This window comes from Pimephales promelas, chromosome 20, assembly GCF_988280905.1.
Source record: "Pimephales promelas chromosome 20, fPimPro1.hap1.1, whole genome shotgun sequence".
NCBI classification, from domain to species: domain Eukaryota; kingdom Metazoa; phylum Chordata; class Actinopteri; order Cypriniformes; family Leuciscidae; genus Pimephales; species Pimephales promelas.
Genome location: NC_142788.1, coordinates 29,307,852 through 29,325,173, shown reverse-complemented (window position 1 = coordinate 29,325,173; position 17,322 = coordinate 29,307,852). Strand labels below are relative to the sequence as shown.

At 38.1% G+C, this 17,322-nt stretch overlaps 1 protein-coding gene across 3 annotated transcripts in view; it reads left to right on the top strand.

Annotated features, from left to right (window-relative positions):
* scube3 (signal peptide, CUB domain, EGF-like 3) overlaps positions 1-17,322 on the top strand; it is a 131,812-nt gene that overhangs the window by 22,843 nt on the left and 91,647 nt on the right. For 2 of the 3 annotated variants that reach the window (XM_039651978.2, XM_039651977.2), the window contains exon 2: positions 12,242-12,364. In XM_039651978.2, coding sequence (XP_039507912.2) covers positions 12,242-12,364 — 123 coding nt within the window. Of the gene's footprint in view, positions 1-11,905; positions 12,032-12,241; positions 12,365-17,322 lie in introns of those variants that run through there. The other variant, XM_089124618.1, reaches the window with a different exon arrangement.

Genomic DNA, 17,322 nt, shown 5'->3' with positions numbered 1-17,322 from the left:
ACTATATATCTCGCTATTCTGACTATATATCTTGCAATTCTGACTTTATATCTCGCAATTCTGACTATATATCTTGCAATTCGGACTATATATCTTGCAATTCTGACTATATATCTCGCAATTCTGACTTTATATCTCGCAATTCTGACTTTATATCTCGCAATTCTGACTATATATCTTGCAATTCGGACTATATATCTTGCAATTCTGACTATATATCTCGCAATTCTGACTATATCTCGCAATTCTGACTATCTTGCAATTCTGACTATATATCTCGCAATTCTGACTTTATATCTCACAATTCTGACTATATATCTCGCAATTCTGACTTAATATCTCGCAATTCTGACTATATATCGCGCAATTCTGACTATCTTGCAATTCTGACTATATATCTTGCAATTCGGACTATATATCTTGCAATTCTGACTATATATCTCGCAATTCTGACTATATCTCGCAATTCTGACTATCTTGCAATTCTGACTTTATATCTCGCAATTCTAACTTTATATCGCACAATTCTGACTATATATCTCGCAATTCTGACTTAATATCTCGCAATTCTGACTATATATCGCGCAATTCTGACTATATATCTCACAATTCTGACTATATATCTCGCAATTCTGACTTTATATCTTGTAATTCTGACTAAATATCTCGCAATTCTGACTATATATCTCACAATTCTGACTATATATCTCGCAATTCTGACTTTATATCTTGCAATTCTGACTAAATATCTCGCAATTCTGACTTAATATCTCACAATTCTGACTATATATCTCGCAATTCTGACTTAATATCTCGCAATTCTGACTTTATATCTCGCAATTCTGACTTTATATCTCGCAATTCTGACTATATATCTTGCAATTCGGACTATATATCTCGCAACTATGACTATATCTCGCAATTCTGACTATATATCTCGCAATTCTGACTTTAAATCTTGCAATTCTGACTTTAAATCTTGCAATTCTGACTTTATATCTCGCAATTCTGACTTTATATCTCGCAATTCTGACTTTATATCTAGCAATTGTGACTTTATATCTTGCAATTCTGACTTTATTTCTCGCAATTCTGACTATATATCTTGCAATTCGGACTATATATCTTGCAATTCTGACTTTATAGCTCGCAATTCTGACTATATATCTCGCAATTCTGACTATATATCTTGCAATTCTGACTATATATCTCGCAATTCTGACTTTATATCTCGCAATTCTGACTATATATCTCGCAATTCGGACTATATATCTTGCAATTCTGACTATATATCTCGCAATTCTGACTATATATCTTGCAATTGTGACTTTATATCTTGCAATTCTGACTTTATTTCTTGCAATTCTGACTATATATCTCGCTATTCTGACTATATATCTTGCAATTCTGACTTTATATCTCGCAATTCTGACTATATATCTTGCAATTCGGACTATATATCTTGCAATTCTGACTATATATCTCGCAATTCTGACTTTATATCTCGCAATTCTGACTTTATATCTCGCAATTCTGACTATATATCTTGCAATTCGGACTATATATCTTGCAATTCTGACTATATATCTCGCAATTCTGACTATATCTCGCAATTCTGACTATCTTGCAATTCTGACTATATATCTCGCAATTCTGACTTTATATCTCACAATTCTGACTATATATCTCGCAATTCTGACTTAATATCTCGCAATTCTGACTATATATCGCGCAATTCTGACTATCTTGCAATTCTGACTATATATCTTGCAATTCGGACTATATATCTTGCAATTCTGACTATATATCTCGCAATTCTGACTATATCTCGCAATTCTGACTATCTTGCAATTCTGACTTTATATCTCGCAATTCTAACTTTATATCGCACAATTCTGACTATATATCTCGCAATTCTGACTTAATATCTCGCAATTCTGACTATATATCGCGCAATTCTGACTATATCTCACAATTCTGACTATATATCTCGCAATTCTGACTTTATATCTTGCAATTCTGACTAAATATCTCGCAATTCTGACTATATATCTCACAATTCTGACTATATATCTCGCAATTCTGACTTTATATCTTGCAATTCTGACTAAATATCTCGCAATTCTGACTTAATATCTCACAATTCTGACTATATATCTCGCAATTCTGACTTAATATCTCACAATTCTGACTTTATATCTCGCAATTCTGACTTTATATCTCGCAATTCTGACTTTATATCTCACAATTCTGACTTAACATCTCGCAATTCTGACAATATATATCTCGCAATTTTGACTATCTAGCAAATATTACTTTTTTGTATTTTTTTGTATATCTCGCATCTGACTTTATATCTCGCAATTCTGACTTTTGTCTTGCAATTCAGATTTTTTATCACGCTATTCTGATTTTTTTTTTGCAATTACAAGCTTATATCTCGCAAGTCTGACTTTTTCTTGCATGTGCGATTTTCTCACAATTCTGAATTCATATCTCGCAATTACGATTTTTTGTTGCAATTGCATGTTTATATGACTTTTGTCTTACAATTCGGACTTTTTTTTCACAATTCTCACTATATATCGCATCTGACTTTTTTCTCACAATTGCGACTTTTTTCCACAATTGCAGGTTTATATTCTGACTTTTTAATTTGCAATTACTAGTTTATCTCTCACTGAATTTCAAGATAAAAATTTCAGTCAGAATTTCAAGATAAAAATTTGCAATTATCTTTTAAATGATTTTATTCCATGGAAGAAAGAAGCCCGGGTTCAATAGTTTGCCCTGCCCAAAAAAGTTTCTTTGTAATTTTTGGTACTAGCAATCTGTAAAAATTGTTTCAAAACCTAAAACCCACACCAATTTTGTTTTCTTCTTGAACATATAAGTGGATATTTGAAAGAATATCGGGTCCAAATAACATTGGACCCCATTGACTTTCCCTGTACTTACAAACAAGACTGAAAGAATAGAAGAATGTAAGTCATACAGTTTTGGAAGGACATAAATTGTTATTTTTGGCTGAACTATCCTTTTAAGACGAGGCTTAAGCGACGGGTCAACTGCACTGCGATTTCAGCAGTTCATAAACTCTGAGCTTTAAATGACCACTGTTGTTGTTTGATGACAGCCACCATCACTCAGCGCTTACAGTAACACACACGGCTTTTCCAGCGCGCCGAGGACGCCGGGCACAAATAGAAGCAGGCGATATTTCTTTTACGAGCTGTTCGGAGGACAAACAGTGAGTTCCTTCATTAGATGTAGGCGATCTGGGAAGAGACGGCGGGGGGAGGATGCTAAATTCTGCCCTAATGTTGACGTCTGCGTTTCATCAACACCCTTTTTTCTTTCATCCCGTCTGTGCGTCGCCTAATAGCCCATGAGATGAAGACTTTGTGCTGGCTTCGCATGTGACGGCCTGCCAGCTCACACAACCAACACCTCTCTCGCTCAAACATCGCTCCGCCACATGCTAACGGATGCTTGGCCAGAAACGAGAGGCTGTCTCGGGCGCTACTGTATCTGGCTTCACACCAGCTCGGAGAATTGGCTGCCAAACTTGTGAGGGCAAAGTTAGATCCACTTGCTAACATAATATTGATTTAGTTGGTGGAACCACCTGAGAGTGAGTGTGAAGTGGTCGGGATGCTTTTGGATTTAGCTCTGAATTTGGATCACTTAACTGAAGACATTTCTTCATACACTAGTACAGTATTGCTGACAGATTTTACTTGGGTTTTACTGCGCTGACCTGGACAGCTGTTGATGCAGTTATTTTATTGTTATTTTTGATATAATATTATATAATATAATATATAATTTTATATTTTTTGAAAATATTTATTTTATTATATTTTGTTTCTTATTTTATTTTAATTATTTTGTTTTTATTTTATTTTAAATGTATTATATTTTATGTTGCTTTAAAATGTTTTATTTTCAAATATTTTGTTTTTTTATTTTATTACATTTTATATTGCTTTTTTAAAATATTTTTATTTGGTTCTTTTGTTTTATATTTTAAAAATATTTTATTTTGTTCTAATTTAAATTGACCAATTTATTTAATTTTTTTTATTTTAAAATGACCAAATAATTTAATATTTTTTTTATGATTTTGTCCAATGTTCCAGCTCAATTTAAATGTATTAGTATTTGTGGTGTATAGTAATCTAAATGTGATCAGATAGTGCTTTTGTATTGCGTATTAGGCATTAACTCTTTTGACTATATTCTGCCTCCAAATAATCACCTAACAACCACCTAGAACACCCTAGCAACCACCAATTTCATAAAGTTGACCTATACTAACAATGACTTGATCTTAGTAAATGTAAAACTATATTATGAATTATTCACAAAGTTTCACATGTAGATTTTGTGCTGTGTGCTTCTGAGATTATTTCTGTAGTGTGTGTAAAGCGGGGCTTGGACAAACACTGAGGATCTGACTGGGAGCAAACATCGCCATATGTTTGAACTACACACCTTTAGTGTGTCCGTACGTCTAAATAAACCCGGCGAGCACAACATCAGAAAAAACGACATACACACAAACCACACTTTCAGGGAAAGCTCAAGGAGTCCAGATTTGTCTCGCTAGCATGACCTCACTCTCCCCCACTGGCAGATGCCAGTACTACACCATCTCTCTCTACTGACTAACTATTGCAATCATATCATATATACAACTAATGCATAATAATACATAGACTTCCTGTTGCTAAAATTCTAGAGCATTCTGCTTGCAACGGTTCAATTCCCGGGAATTCATGAACTAAAACAATGTATAATGTAGCTTTAGTGTAATGTAAGTTGCTTTGGGTAAAAGCATTTGCCAAATGTATAAATTGTATTATTAGTATATGTTTTTACCTGTTTGTAGGCCCTTAAACCAGTGAAAATATTTTTTTCTCTCCAATTTAAACATGGAGAAATACAGCGTAAGACTTACTTTACACAATTCACTTTCATTAAACTGTTAATTTAATATTTATAATTTAGTATCATTTATATAGTATTTAATAATATCTAGAATTGGCTTTATTAAATTTCAGTTTCCATATTAATTTTTAGTAATTTTGTTATGTGCTTTTGACATTTTTTTTAGTTTTTAAATATTTTATTTTAATACATTTTATGTTGCTTTTTAACATTTTATTTTTTATTTTATTTTTGAATATTTTATTTTAAATATATATATATATATATATATAAAATTCTTATTTGTGTTGCTTTCTAATTTATTTTATTGTATTTTTATTTTGTTTTACATTTTTTCAGCTTTTTTTTGTTGTTGTAATTTTACTGCATATTTTATTTCAGTTAGTCTCCAAAGGAACATTTCTAATTAGTTTTACATCAAATACCTTTTTCTTTGACATCTCAGCCCAAGATTCGGGATGACATGCACACTCGCACTGTTTATGCCATAAATAAACATATGAGAGAAATAATACCAGTACTATGCTATTTAAAACTCAGCCATCATGTGTTCTTGAGGTGTTGTCAGTTTTGTCATGATGACATCATGTTCCTGCGCTCTGAGTCTAAAGCGATTAGTCTCATGGTATTTACAGCTCATGTTTTTGACTTTTGTCGAGAAACTGCCATTGAGATGAATGGCCACGCTAACGGCTAGCTCTTAGTTAGGACAAAGAAAGAACTGCAAGTCTCAAGCTCTCGAGTCGAATCCTCAGATGTGTTGCTAATGGAAACAAAATCTCATAAACAGAGAGTTCGGTTACATAGAAAGATTACAGCAGCCATGAATACTTTATTGAGGATTCTTAAAGGTTTATGTTTCTAGGTCAACGGAGGAAAGTACTACTTTCATGTTAGCCAAAGTAATAAAGACAATTTTTGTTCTGGTGGAGCACATAAATCTCTCTGAAGAATGGGGAAATAATGTGGATCTTCAGAACATTTGACACATTTGGAAAAGTTTATGACTCGGTTTGGTTTTCTTGAAGCTTGAATCTACAAAATATCGTTCAATCATGTTCGCTATCAGTTTGAGCTCTTTAAAGGGATTGTTCATGAGTATTTACTCATCCTCGTGTTGTTTCTTATCAGTATGGCTTTCATTCTTCAGTATAAAGCTTCAAAAATGAGTCGTGAAAAATAAATGCAACTAAACCATTGAGTTGGTGGACGATTATTAACAAATCACTCAGATATGAACTAAATGAACTGATTCTTATAAATGATTATTTGTTGATGAATCTGACTCGTTTCCGCCACAGAATAAAACATTTTCGAATATTATTGCAACTTTTTATCTCACAATTGACTTTATTTCTCAGAACTGCAAGATATATATACTCACAATATGCGTTATAAAGTCAGGACTGTGAGATTTAAACTTTTTTTTATTTTTTATTCTGTGATGGAAACAAGCTTTCATACATTTACTCGCATGAACGTGACATTCATGCAGGTTTGAAACCAACACACAGGCGAATAAATGAAGGCAGAATACTCATTTTTGTGTGAACTATCCCTTTAAAAAGCTTCCCAGACCACATATTTTCTTTATTTAGATCAATGTAATCAGAGTCTCCTTCCCAAATCTCAGCCTTGGTGTTATTTCCAGTTTGAAGCGCACAAAAGAAAGAACAAAACAGCCAGAAAAATAGTTTGGCAACATGCATCTCTAAAAATACCAGAGCGCCGTGACGGCTTCTCTAAACTCATACGCAGATTAACAGTGACATGTTTATTTTTTCTCTAAAACAGCATTTGGGTTTACAACCACTAGAGCACTTTGTGATTGATTTAGCCGTAATAAGGAGTCTGTTTCATCTATTTTATTACATGAAAAACAGTTTTCTTCTGGGACTGAATGGAGACGCTGATTGATTTTGCCGTGCGAGCGTGATTGCTGCTAATTGGTCTCATTGGATCTGCTGTGTGACCGTGATTGTGGGTAATGGATCTGATTGGCTCTGCTGAGGACGTGTGATTGTGGTCAGTGAATCTGATTGATTATGATTGGCTATAAAGTTTTCACTAGCGGGTCAGTTTGCCCCTACTGGCAGATTTTGTAACTACACCATGCTGGACAGGATCAAGCTAACCAGCCACACAAGGACCGTGATCTCATCAATTCTGTTGTATAAAATGTAATTTTGATTATTTCTATATTGTATAAGCACGATTATGACTAATGAGTCTGTGTTGGATTGTGGGTAATTGGTTTGCATGTGAAATGAGGTTGTAATCACTTAATTTTTCTTTGAAATAATTTAGTAGTTTCCAAGCTACCGCCACATAACAAATGACTTCATTTTCCAGCTATTGGAGGGTTGAATTGGTCTGACCTTAGCGCTGTAGTCTGTTTTCTCATTTGCACACGTGTAAAAACTCATTGTTCTTTCACATTGAGCATTAGCCGTGGCTAAATTGCCATTCCCCAGTAAAAGAGCTTTTATTGGTATTCATTTTAAATCAAACCAAGCAATATTGTTGAGTTTCACGCTGTGTTTTTTAATGTCTATTTTATGATTGGGTGAACTATATGATATTAGTCCTCTGCTTGGGTGTCTACTGAGTACATTTTACCTTTCAGGAGGAATAGTTCACCTAAAAATGAAAGGCAGTCTATTTGACTCCATTTGCACTCTTCCAAGCATGTACGATGAGAAGACGTTATTCACTGACAAACCTCCTGCAAAACGTATTTGCATCAGTGTTGAATTGCAAAAAATACAGTTCTCCTCTGGCCAATGAACAAACAGTGTATGGTTATGATTCAGGCAGCATTATAGGTGAGGTCAGATTGGTTTGAAAAATCAGAATATTATCCAGTCACGCCGGTATGGAGACAGGTTTGTTGAAGATCAGTGCCGATGGTGGTCGTGTCGATGAGGCCTTACAGGGGAGAGTCTAGTTGACACAATCTCTGATGACATTTCAGGGTTGTGTTGTGGTCGTGTCTAGGCTCAGGTCCTCCATCTAATGTGGATTCGGCACGGATCCGGCTGACTAAATCATGCGTTGTGGTCGTGTCTAGGCCCAGGTCCTCCATTTGATGTAGATACGGCACGGATCCGGCTGACTAAATCATGCGTTGTGGTCGTGTCTAGGCTCAGGTCCTCCATTTGATGTAGATACGGCACGGATCCGGCTGACTAAATCATGCGTTGTGGTCGTGTCTAGGCTCAGGTCCTCCATCTGATGTGGATACGGCACGGATCCGGCTGACTAAATCATGCGTTGTGGTCGTGTCAAGGCTCAGGTCCTCCATTTGATGTAGATACGGCACGGATCCGGCTGACTAAATCATGTGTTGTGGTCGTGTCTAGGCCCAGGTCCTCCATCTGATGTGGATACGGCACGGATCCGGCTGACTAAATCATGCGTTGTGGTCGTGTCTAGGCTCAGGTCCTCCATCTGATGTGGATACGGCACGGATCCGGCTGACTAAATCATGCGTTGTGGTCGTGTCTAGGCTCAGGTCCTCCATCTGATGTGGATACGGCACGGATCCGGCTGACTAAATCATGCGTTGTGGTCGTGTCAAGGCTCAGGTCCTCCATTTGATGTAGATACGGCACGGATCCGGCTGACTAAATCATGTGTTGTGGTCGTGTCTAGGCTCAGGTCCTCCATCTGATGTGGATGCGGCCCGGATCCGGCTGACTAAATCATGCGTTGTGGTCATGTCTGGGCTCAGGTCCTCCATCTGATGTGGATACGGCACGGATCCGGCTGACTAAATCATGCGTTGTGGTCATGTCTGGGCTCAGGTCCTCCATCTGATGTGGATGCGGCCCGGATCCGGCTGACTAAATCATGCATTGTGGTCATGTCTGGGCTCAGGTCCTCCATCTAATGTGGATACGGCATGGATCCGACTGACTAAATCATGCTTTGTGGTCTTGTCTAGGCTCAGGTCCTCCATCTGATGTGGATGCGGCCCGGATCCGGCTGACTAAATCATGCGTTGTGGTCGTGTCTAGGCTCAGGTCCTCCATCTGATGTGGATACGGCACGGATCCGGCTGACTAAATCATGCGTTGTGGTCGTGTCAAGGCTCAGGTCCTCCATCTGATGTGGATACGGCATGGATCCGGCTGACTAAATCATGTGTTGTGGTCGTGTCAAGGCTCAGGTCCTCCATCTGATGTGGATACGGCACGGATCCGGCTGACTAAATCATGCGTTGTGGTCGTGTCTAGGCTCAGGTCCTCCATCTGATGTGGATGCGGCCCGGATCCGGCTGACTAAATCATGCGTTGTGGTCGTGTCAAGGCTCAGGTCCTCCATCTGATGTGGATACGGCACGGATCCGGCTGACTAAATCATGCGTTGTGGTCGTGTCAAGGCTCAGGTCCTCCATCTGATGTGGATACGGCACGGATCCGGCTGACTAAATCATGCGTTGTGGTCGTGTCAAGGCTCAGGTCCTCCATCTGATGTGGATACGGCACGGATCCGGCTGACTAAATCATGCGTTGTGGTCGTGTCTAGGCTCAGGTCCTCCATCTGATGTGGATACGGCATGGATCGGGCTGACTAAATCATGCGTTGTGGTCGTGTCTAGGCTCAGGTCCTCCATCTGATGTGGATACGGCACGGATCCGGCTGACTAAATCATGCGTTGTGGTCGTGTCTAGGCTCAGGTCCTCCATCTGATGTGGATACGGCACGGATCCGGCTGACTAAATCATGCGTTGTGGTCGTGTCTAGGCTCAGGTCCTCCATCTGATGTGGATACGGCATGGATCGGGCTGACTAAATCATGCGTTGTGGTCGTGTCTAGGCCCAGGTCCTCCATCTAATGTGGATACGGCACGGATCCGGCTGACTAAATCATGCGTTGTGGTCGTGTCTAGGCCCAGGTCCTCCATCTAATGTGGATACGGCCCAGATCCGGCTGACTAAATCATGCGTTGTGGTCGTGTCTAGGCTCAGGTCCTCCATCTAATGTGGATACGGCACGGATCCGGCTGACTAAATCATGCGTTGTGGTCGTGTCTAGGCCCAGGTCCTCCATCTAATGTGGATACGGCACGGTTCCGGCTGACTAAATCATGCGTTGTGGTCGTGTCTAGACTCAGGTCCTCCATCTAATGTGGATACGGCACGGATCCGGCTGACTAAATCATGCCTTGTGGTCGTGTCTAGACTCAGGTCCTCCATCTAATGTGGATACGGTACGGATCCGGCTGACTAAATCATGTGTTGTGGTCGTGTCTAGGCCCAGGTCCTCCATCTACGGCACGGATCCGGCTGACTAAATCATGCGTTGTGGTCGTGTCTAGACTCAGGTCCTCCATCTAATGTGGATACGGTACGGATCCGGCTGACTAAATCATGCGTTGTGGTCGTGTCTAGGCCCAGGTCCTCCATCTACGGCACGGATCCGGCTGACTAAATCATGCGTTGTGGTCGTGTCTAGGCTCAGGTCCTTCATCTAATGTGGATACGGCCCAGATACGGCATTTGTTGTTACTGAACTGAATTTGAGAATTTTATTTTTTGAATAATGCCTTTTATTTTAGCATTCACAAAGCAAAGTAGAAAGTAACTCATGGTCTCCAGGATTGGGTGTTTTGACTAATGGGTTTCTGACTTTAAAGGTTGTTGAATTGAATAAATAATTTTCCTTATTTTCACTGGCCTCAGCATGGGATCTGACAATTGGTATGTTTTATAGTATTAGGGCTCTTAAGAAAAAAATGGTTTTCTTTTTTTTTCCTGCAGCGTAAAAACATACCAATACCAATTTGTACTAAACCCCTAAAAGCATTGTATTGTAAACAGCAATTTTGAGTAATTCAATGACTTATGCCACAAAGAACATCCACCACTTTCCTTCAGCCTCAGCAAAGAGATTCTCTCATTTGTAATGAATTCTTTAAAAGAAGTGAGAGACCTCTGTGGATGGGTTGGTTTCAGCTTGATGAGATATCAGTACTACTGTTGGCCGGCAAGCATTCGAATTAAACGGTTGTCGTTTCTTACCACCACTAGATTCGAGGAGACTCTGTGAAAACTGGTTTAGGATTTCTGGACCTCTAACCCTGTAATAACTAATAAGCAGTCTCCTGTCCTGCTTTGTTGGGCATCTGTTTTCTGTGAACTGCATTCACAGAAGACAAGAGCAATGAGACGGAACTGGATTGTGATAGACTCCAGAAGGAGAAAGACAGCTTTGACTGCTAGCCATGTGAAATCACTTTGCTTTCAGCCAGTGCCAAACAGTTTTGTAGTTTAGTTTGATTTTTCTCAACACCCCCCCCATGTTCAATGCATATTTGTCAAAGAGCTAGAATTTACTGCATAATTCGATTTATGGCAGGGTTGCATGACTTGGGCCGGACAGAAATCACACACAGCATCCTGGAAACTGTAGAAAGACAGCAATGCCCTGCAACCATCCAAAACAACTTAGCAACTGTATACCAACATCCTGGCAACTACACAGAACACCCTAGAAACTCCATAGCAACTCTCTGGTAACCAGAGAAAGCACCTTAGCAACTACTGTGCATAATGCACTGGCAACCACCTAAAACACATTAGTACTTGCATGACAACACTCCGGGAACAACCCAGAACACCTTAGCAACTGCAAAGCAATGCCTTGCCAACCACCCACAGCACCCTAGCATCATCCTATTGAATCTTACAGGAAGAAAAACACTCTTTTTGGTCGGAAAACATAAAGATCTAGTTTTAACTCTGTCATGGATTGCAACAGCGCACCATGGTAGATTTCGAATTAGATTTGTATATTATCAGAAGAAAAAGAGTATTAGAAGACTGTCTTTTGTAAGGGTAACATGGCAACATTATTGACCTTTGACGAGGACAGAATGCATTTTTGGTGTTACGGTTTAGTCAAAGCGATGCATAGCACCAACTCGACTGCAGGAAATGCCAGAGCGCTGGTGAAGTATCCCTGTGCGGGAAATGTTGGGTTTGGCTTTAATCCCAGAGGTCACAGGAATATGAGATGCTGAAGTCCTCAGAATTACGTCTCAACTGGGAAACAACTCGGTTTTGTGCTCAGGTCTGGTTTGGTTTGGTCTCTTCGCCTTTGTTTCTTTGGGGGGAATTGTACAATTAATTTGTTGTCACATTACTGTTCTTGCATGCTGGATCAAGTTTTCGCTTGAGTGTTTCTATATACCTGCCCGGGGCAAAAACATGTGTCGGTATTTCTCAAAATAGAGCGTGCTCGAGCTCTTCTAAGCCTCTTGATTTCCTTTTCTCTCAGCAGATGTGGACGAGTGCGCCGAGGCCCTGGACAGCTGCAGCATAGATGCCATCTGTCAGAACACCCTCAAGTCATACAAATGCATCTGCAAATCAGGATACAAAGGTGATGGGAAACACTGCGAAGGTAAGAAACACTAAAGATGCAAAAACATGAGGACTTATCAACTGTATTCATCATGTATTTTTGTCTTATTTTAGAGTAAAACTATTAAGCGTACAGTGCTGATGAAGTTCTACTGAATGTTAAAAAGCTTTCTTGTATATGTAGAAACAAGCCGTTTAAAAATAGACATCATTTGGGACAGTTCATTTATTCAATGAATTAAAATGAAAATAAAATAAAAAAAATAACAAGTTAGATTTGAAACAATATCAACGTATTTGAGAACAAACTGCATAAGAGAATATACATATGGCTATTGATTTAAGAAGTTTAAGTTGATTGAAGAAATTTAGTGCAAGGAATCATATAAAATAATTAGGGCTGTGCAAAAATTAGTTGCGATTAATCGCATCCAAAATAAAAGTCTGTGTTTACATAATATATTTGTGTGTGCTGTATATAATTATTTTGTATATATAAATACCTATGCATGCATGCATGTATATATTTAAGAATTATTTGCGCTTAAATTCTGTATATATATAAATAAAAACATAATCTATATTATATAAATATAAATATTTTATATATGATTAACACATTTTCTTAAATATATACATGCATGTGTGTGTATTTTTATATATACAAAATAATTATATACAGCACACACAAATATATTATGTAAACACAGACTTTTATTTTGGATGCGATTAATCGCAATTAATTTTTGCACAGCCCTAAAAATAATGCAATAAAATAATTAATCACGAGGTTAACTTTAGAAAGAACTCAGTTGCCACAATAATGTGGCACAAAAACTCTTCCCCCCCCCCCAGGATCGTGGCAACAAACCAGAACACCCTAGCAACTCCATAGCAACACCCTGACAACCAATCAAAGCACCTTAGCCACTACATAACTCTGAACTGGCAACTGGCAAAAACACCATAGCAAAATCCAGGCAACCTCACAAAAATACTTAGAAAATATATAGCAGCGTGCTGTCAACCACCCAAAACTCCATAGGGACTCCCTGGCAACCATTTAAAGCACATTAGCTACTACATAGCAATGCATTGTCAACCACTCAAAACACCTTAGTAACTGAATAGCAGCATCCTGGCAACCACCCAGAACACCATAGCAATTGTATAGCATTGACCCGGCAACTACTCAAAACACTTTAGCAAATGCATAGCGATGCCCTGGCAACCACTCAACGCATCTTAGCAACATCTGGCAACAAAAACTGCACAGCAACCCCCTTGGAACCACCTAAAACCCTTTAGAAGCTGCATAACAACACCCTGGGAACCACTTAAATTGTACATGAAGTATTTTACATGGAAACCTATTCTAAACCCTGATCCCTATTAACCCTAACCTAACTGTATACTAATACTCTAATGAGAGTTAGTTGACATGTAGTTGCAAAGTTAATGATAGTTAATAGAATAGTGTAACCAACTCTTCTCTTGATTTAAGTACAAAATACTTGAGGTTTAAAGAGCTGTGTGGGGAAAGAAAAACAAACCTAATTTGAATATTAATATCATATGCTTTTCCAATAAAATTATCTTGTTTAAGGATAGTGAGATATTACTTGGAATGAAGACAAAATCACTCTTGAAATCTGTTTGTTTTTTCCGTGTAGTCTATAATAAGATCACTCTGGCTGATTATTTGTGTGTGTGTGTACAGTGTTCAGACACTTCAAGGTCTACTTCTCCATGTCTCATTTCTGCAGTTCCTTGGCTTCATTTGCAGACTATCCTGAGGGAAGGGAAATAGGTGTTCAAATACAAGATTAAAAAGATGACAGACTCAATTCTTTACACTTTGGACGTGAAATAGAGCATGAAATATCTTACACGTTTCCGATAATGACTTGGCCTGGTAATTACACAGAGATGTTTCCACCACCACCACCAAAAAAAAAAAAAAAAACGCTTTGCATTTCCAATCATGTCAATGTGAGTTGAAATGAGTTAAATGGTGAGTTAAATGGCTCTATGATAAAGCCATATCTTAGGAAAAATAGTTTTCTTGAGGCCGTTTGCCTAGTTTTTAAAGCTCAGTTGTATTTGGAGAGGTGTATGCTGCTGTTAGACCCAATGTGATCCTTTCTGGATACAAACATCCTAAGCCCAGGCAAAACACTGGAAAGCGAAGGGGTTCGGTAATGTTTACTAAACTAAACTGGGATAAGCGCGTAAAACCATTGATATGGTGTGGAAACACAAATGTGTGCCGGGGAGATATGAGCATCGTTGTTCAAATATACTTCCCCACGCGCTGAATTTCTGCACACACACAAAAAGACCAGAACCAGAACCGGATCCTAATCCTCTGAAAGCTATTGCAAAACTCTTGATAGCTATTTGCTACAAATAACGTGGGTTATTATGAGTAAATAACGGCTCTTAGCTGTCAAAGAACGGCATGGCTGGTCACACTTCTTCCCAACTAACTTAACCAGCAAGATTTTCATGTCTTTACATCTTTTTATATTTAGATTTAGGCACAATTTATATAGCTACAAGCTTTTTTAAGCTAAAGCTTTAGATCAGTAAGTTTTTAAGAAGTGCTACACTGTCAGAAAAAAAGGTACAAAAGCTGTCACTGGGGCGGTACCTTTTCAAAAAGGTACACTTTTGTACCTAAAGGGTGCATATTGGTACCATAATTGTACAAATATGTACCATGAAGGTACCAATATGCACCCTTTAGGTACAAAAGTGTACCTTTTGAAAAGGTACCGCCCCAGTGACAGCTTTTGTACCTTTTTTCTGAGAGTGTATATACTGTAATAATATAATATAAAAATATAGGGTGTACGATATATTGGCCATCATATCGGTATCAATCGATATATGGCATAAATTTGGCAGATATCAAAGCCAATGAAAAATAGATTATTTCCTTCATCTGAGACGCTTCAGATGTTTGAATTGCTTAAAATATGATTGGAATCACTTCAAAAAAGTAAAACATGTTTAAGTGTAATATGTGCAGCACGAGTCTGTCATTATAATTGTGTGCTTGAGACATGCATTTTAATACTTTTGTTTTTGTAATCAGGCTCTAAAAAAAATTAATCTGGTCCTTATCAGGTACTAATTTTTGTTAAATAGGTTCACAAAAAAATGCATAAATATATTATACAAGATCATAAAGGGGTTTTTTTGACATGAAGTAATTCATATCGCTCCTGTCACTGCTTGAATTTTCACGTTAACCAGCTTTAACCTTAAAAATGTTGGTCCATGCAGACAGTTCGGGTTTTCAGGTTAATTTTGCATGGTTTAATCCATATACTCCATCGTCTGTGTCTTAATAGGCTATTTATTATTTTTCTTGGATACAGAAAATACGTTTATTCCACATCTGCGATCATCTCAGCGTGACACGAACGACCCGTAAACAATACGACTGTAATGAATAGTGAAAAATGCTTCTCCGAATTGCTCGTCCCGTAGATTGCTTAGTATTTTGTAGTTTGATGGAGTGAAGCTGGTGTTGCTTTTGTGCAAAACCGAAATAAAAATGAAAAGTGCAAAGACTTTGTACTGTGTTGGAGGTGGAATAAAAAGCATTCAGGAGGAATAAAGAAAAATAAAGCATTGTACTCCAGGCTGTGAGTGCCTCTCCATACTCACTGAGCTCAGACGACTACAAAGCAGAGCAGAGGAGTCTGGGTAATTAGTGCTCAATTGGGCGTCAAATGAGTGGGGATGCCCCCCCAACACACACACACACAGTCATCCACTTCTCTCTCTGGCTCTGAGATGTTTATTCAGCTGCTCTCGCCATACAAACATAAGGCATAATTCACTATAATCGCCACAGTTACCGGCACACAGAAGCTCATATTGACCGAAATAATGAATTAGGAACCATTTAAAGGAGCAGATGGATTTTAAAGGGGTCATATTTTACACATTATAAGTCAACATTTAATGTTAGTCAATTTTTTAGCGGCAAAAAATCTCCACGTACTGGAATCTTCACTGTGTTGATTGACATGAAGAGCAGAAATTGGTGAATACTGAATAGGCGTCTGTATGAAAAGGAGACGGTCCCTAGATGGTAAACTAGAGAGGAATCTGTAACCATATATATATATATATATATATCAGAGATGTTCACAAGTCATTTTTTGGAAGTCCAATCAAGTCTCAAGTCTTTGAGCTCGAGTCCAAGTCAAGTCTCAAGTCTTTAAGGGGCAAGCTCAAGTTAAGTCTCAAGTCTTTTGCCACGAGTCCAAGTCAAGTCTCAACTCTTAAATTATTAGGCATTGTCTAATTAAATATGTGCGAATTTGCATATATTTAAAAAAAAAAAAAAAACGAAATTTAGAAATATTAGATAAAGCCAGGTTTAAAATATTTTTTCATTGTGTTCACATACAGTAATAGATGGGGAAAAAATAGATATTTAATGGATATCTACTTTTGTTATCAGATATCAGATAGCCTTAAATAGATTTTCTCCATGTTTTTAGAAAAACAATGTTATATAAATCAAGCTAGGAAAAATATATTTACAAATCCATCTGTTATAGTCTTCATAATAAAACTAGGTACAAGACTGGACAGTTTGGTGTATCAGGTTTGGTATATAGGTGCCACTGAAGAAGTGGAGATTTCAGAATTGGAGTTTGAGAGAAAAGTCATTTTGAGAAAACGCGAAACGGGATCTAAAGATTTCCATCAGGCCAATGAGATTGCTCATTTAGAGTTAAATCCCCCCTTTTACTTTCGTGATTGGTTGCTGATTAAAAGGAAATGACCATATTTGGATCCGACAACATTGAACTGGAGAGAGAGAGAGAGAGAGAGAGAGCGCTTTCTATTGATGTCTGTGATGACGGTGCAGATCGCGGAGCAGCGGGATGATTTACAATGCCAACCTTTGTTGAATTTATGAGAAATCTACAGATGCAAAGTCAATGGAGACGGATTGTTTTCCCCCGGTGT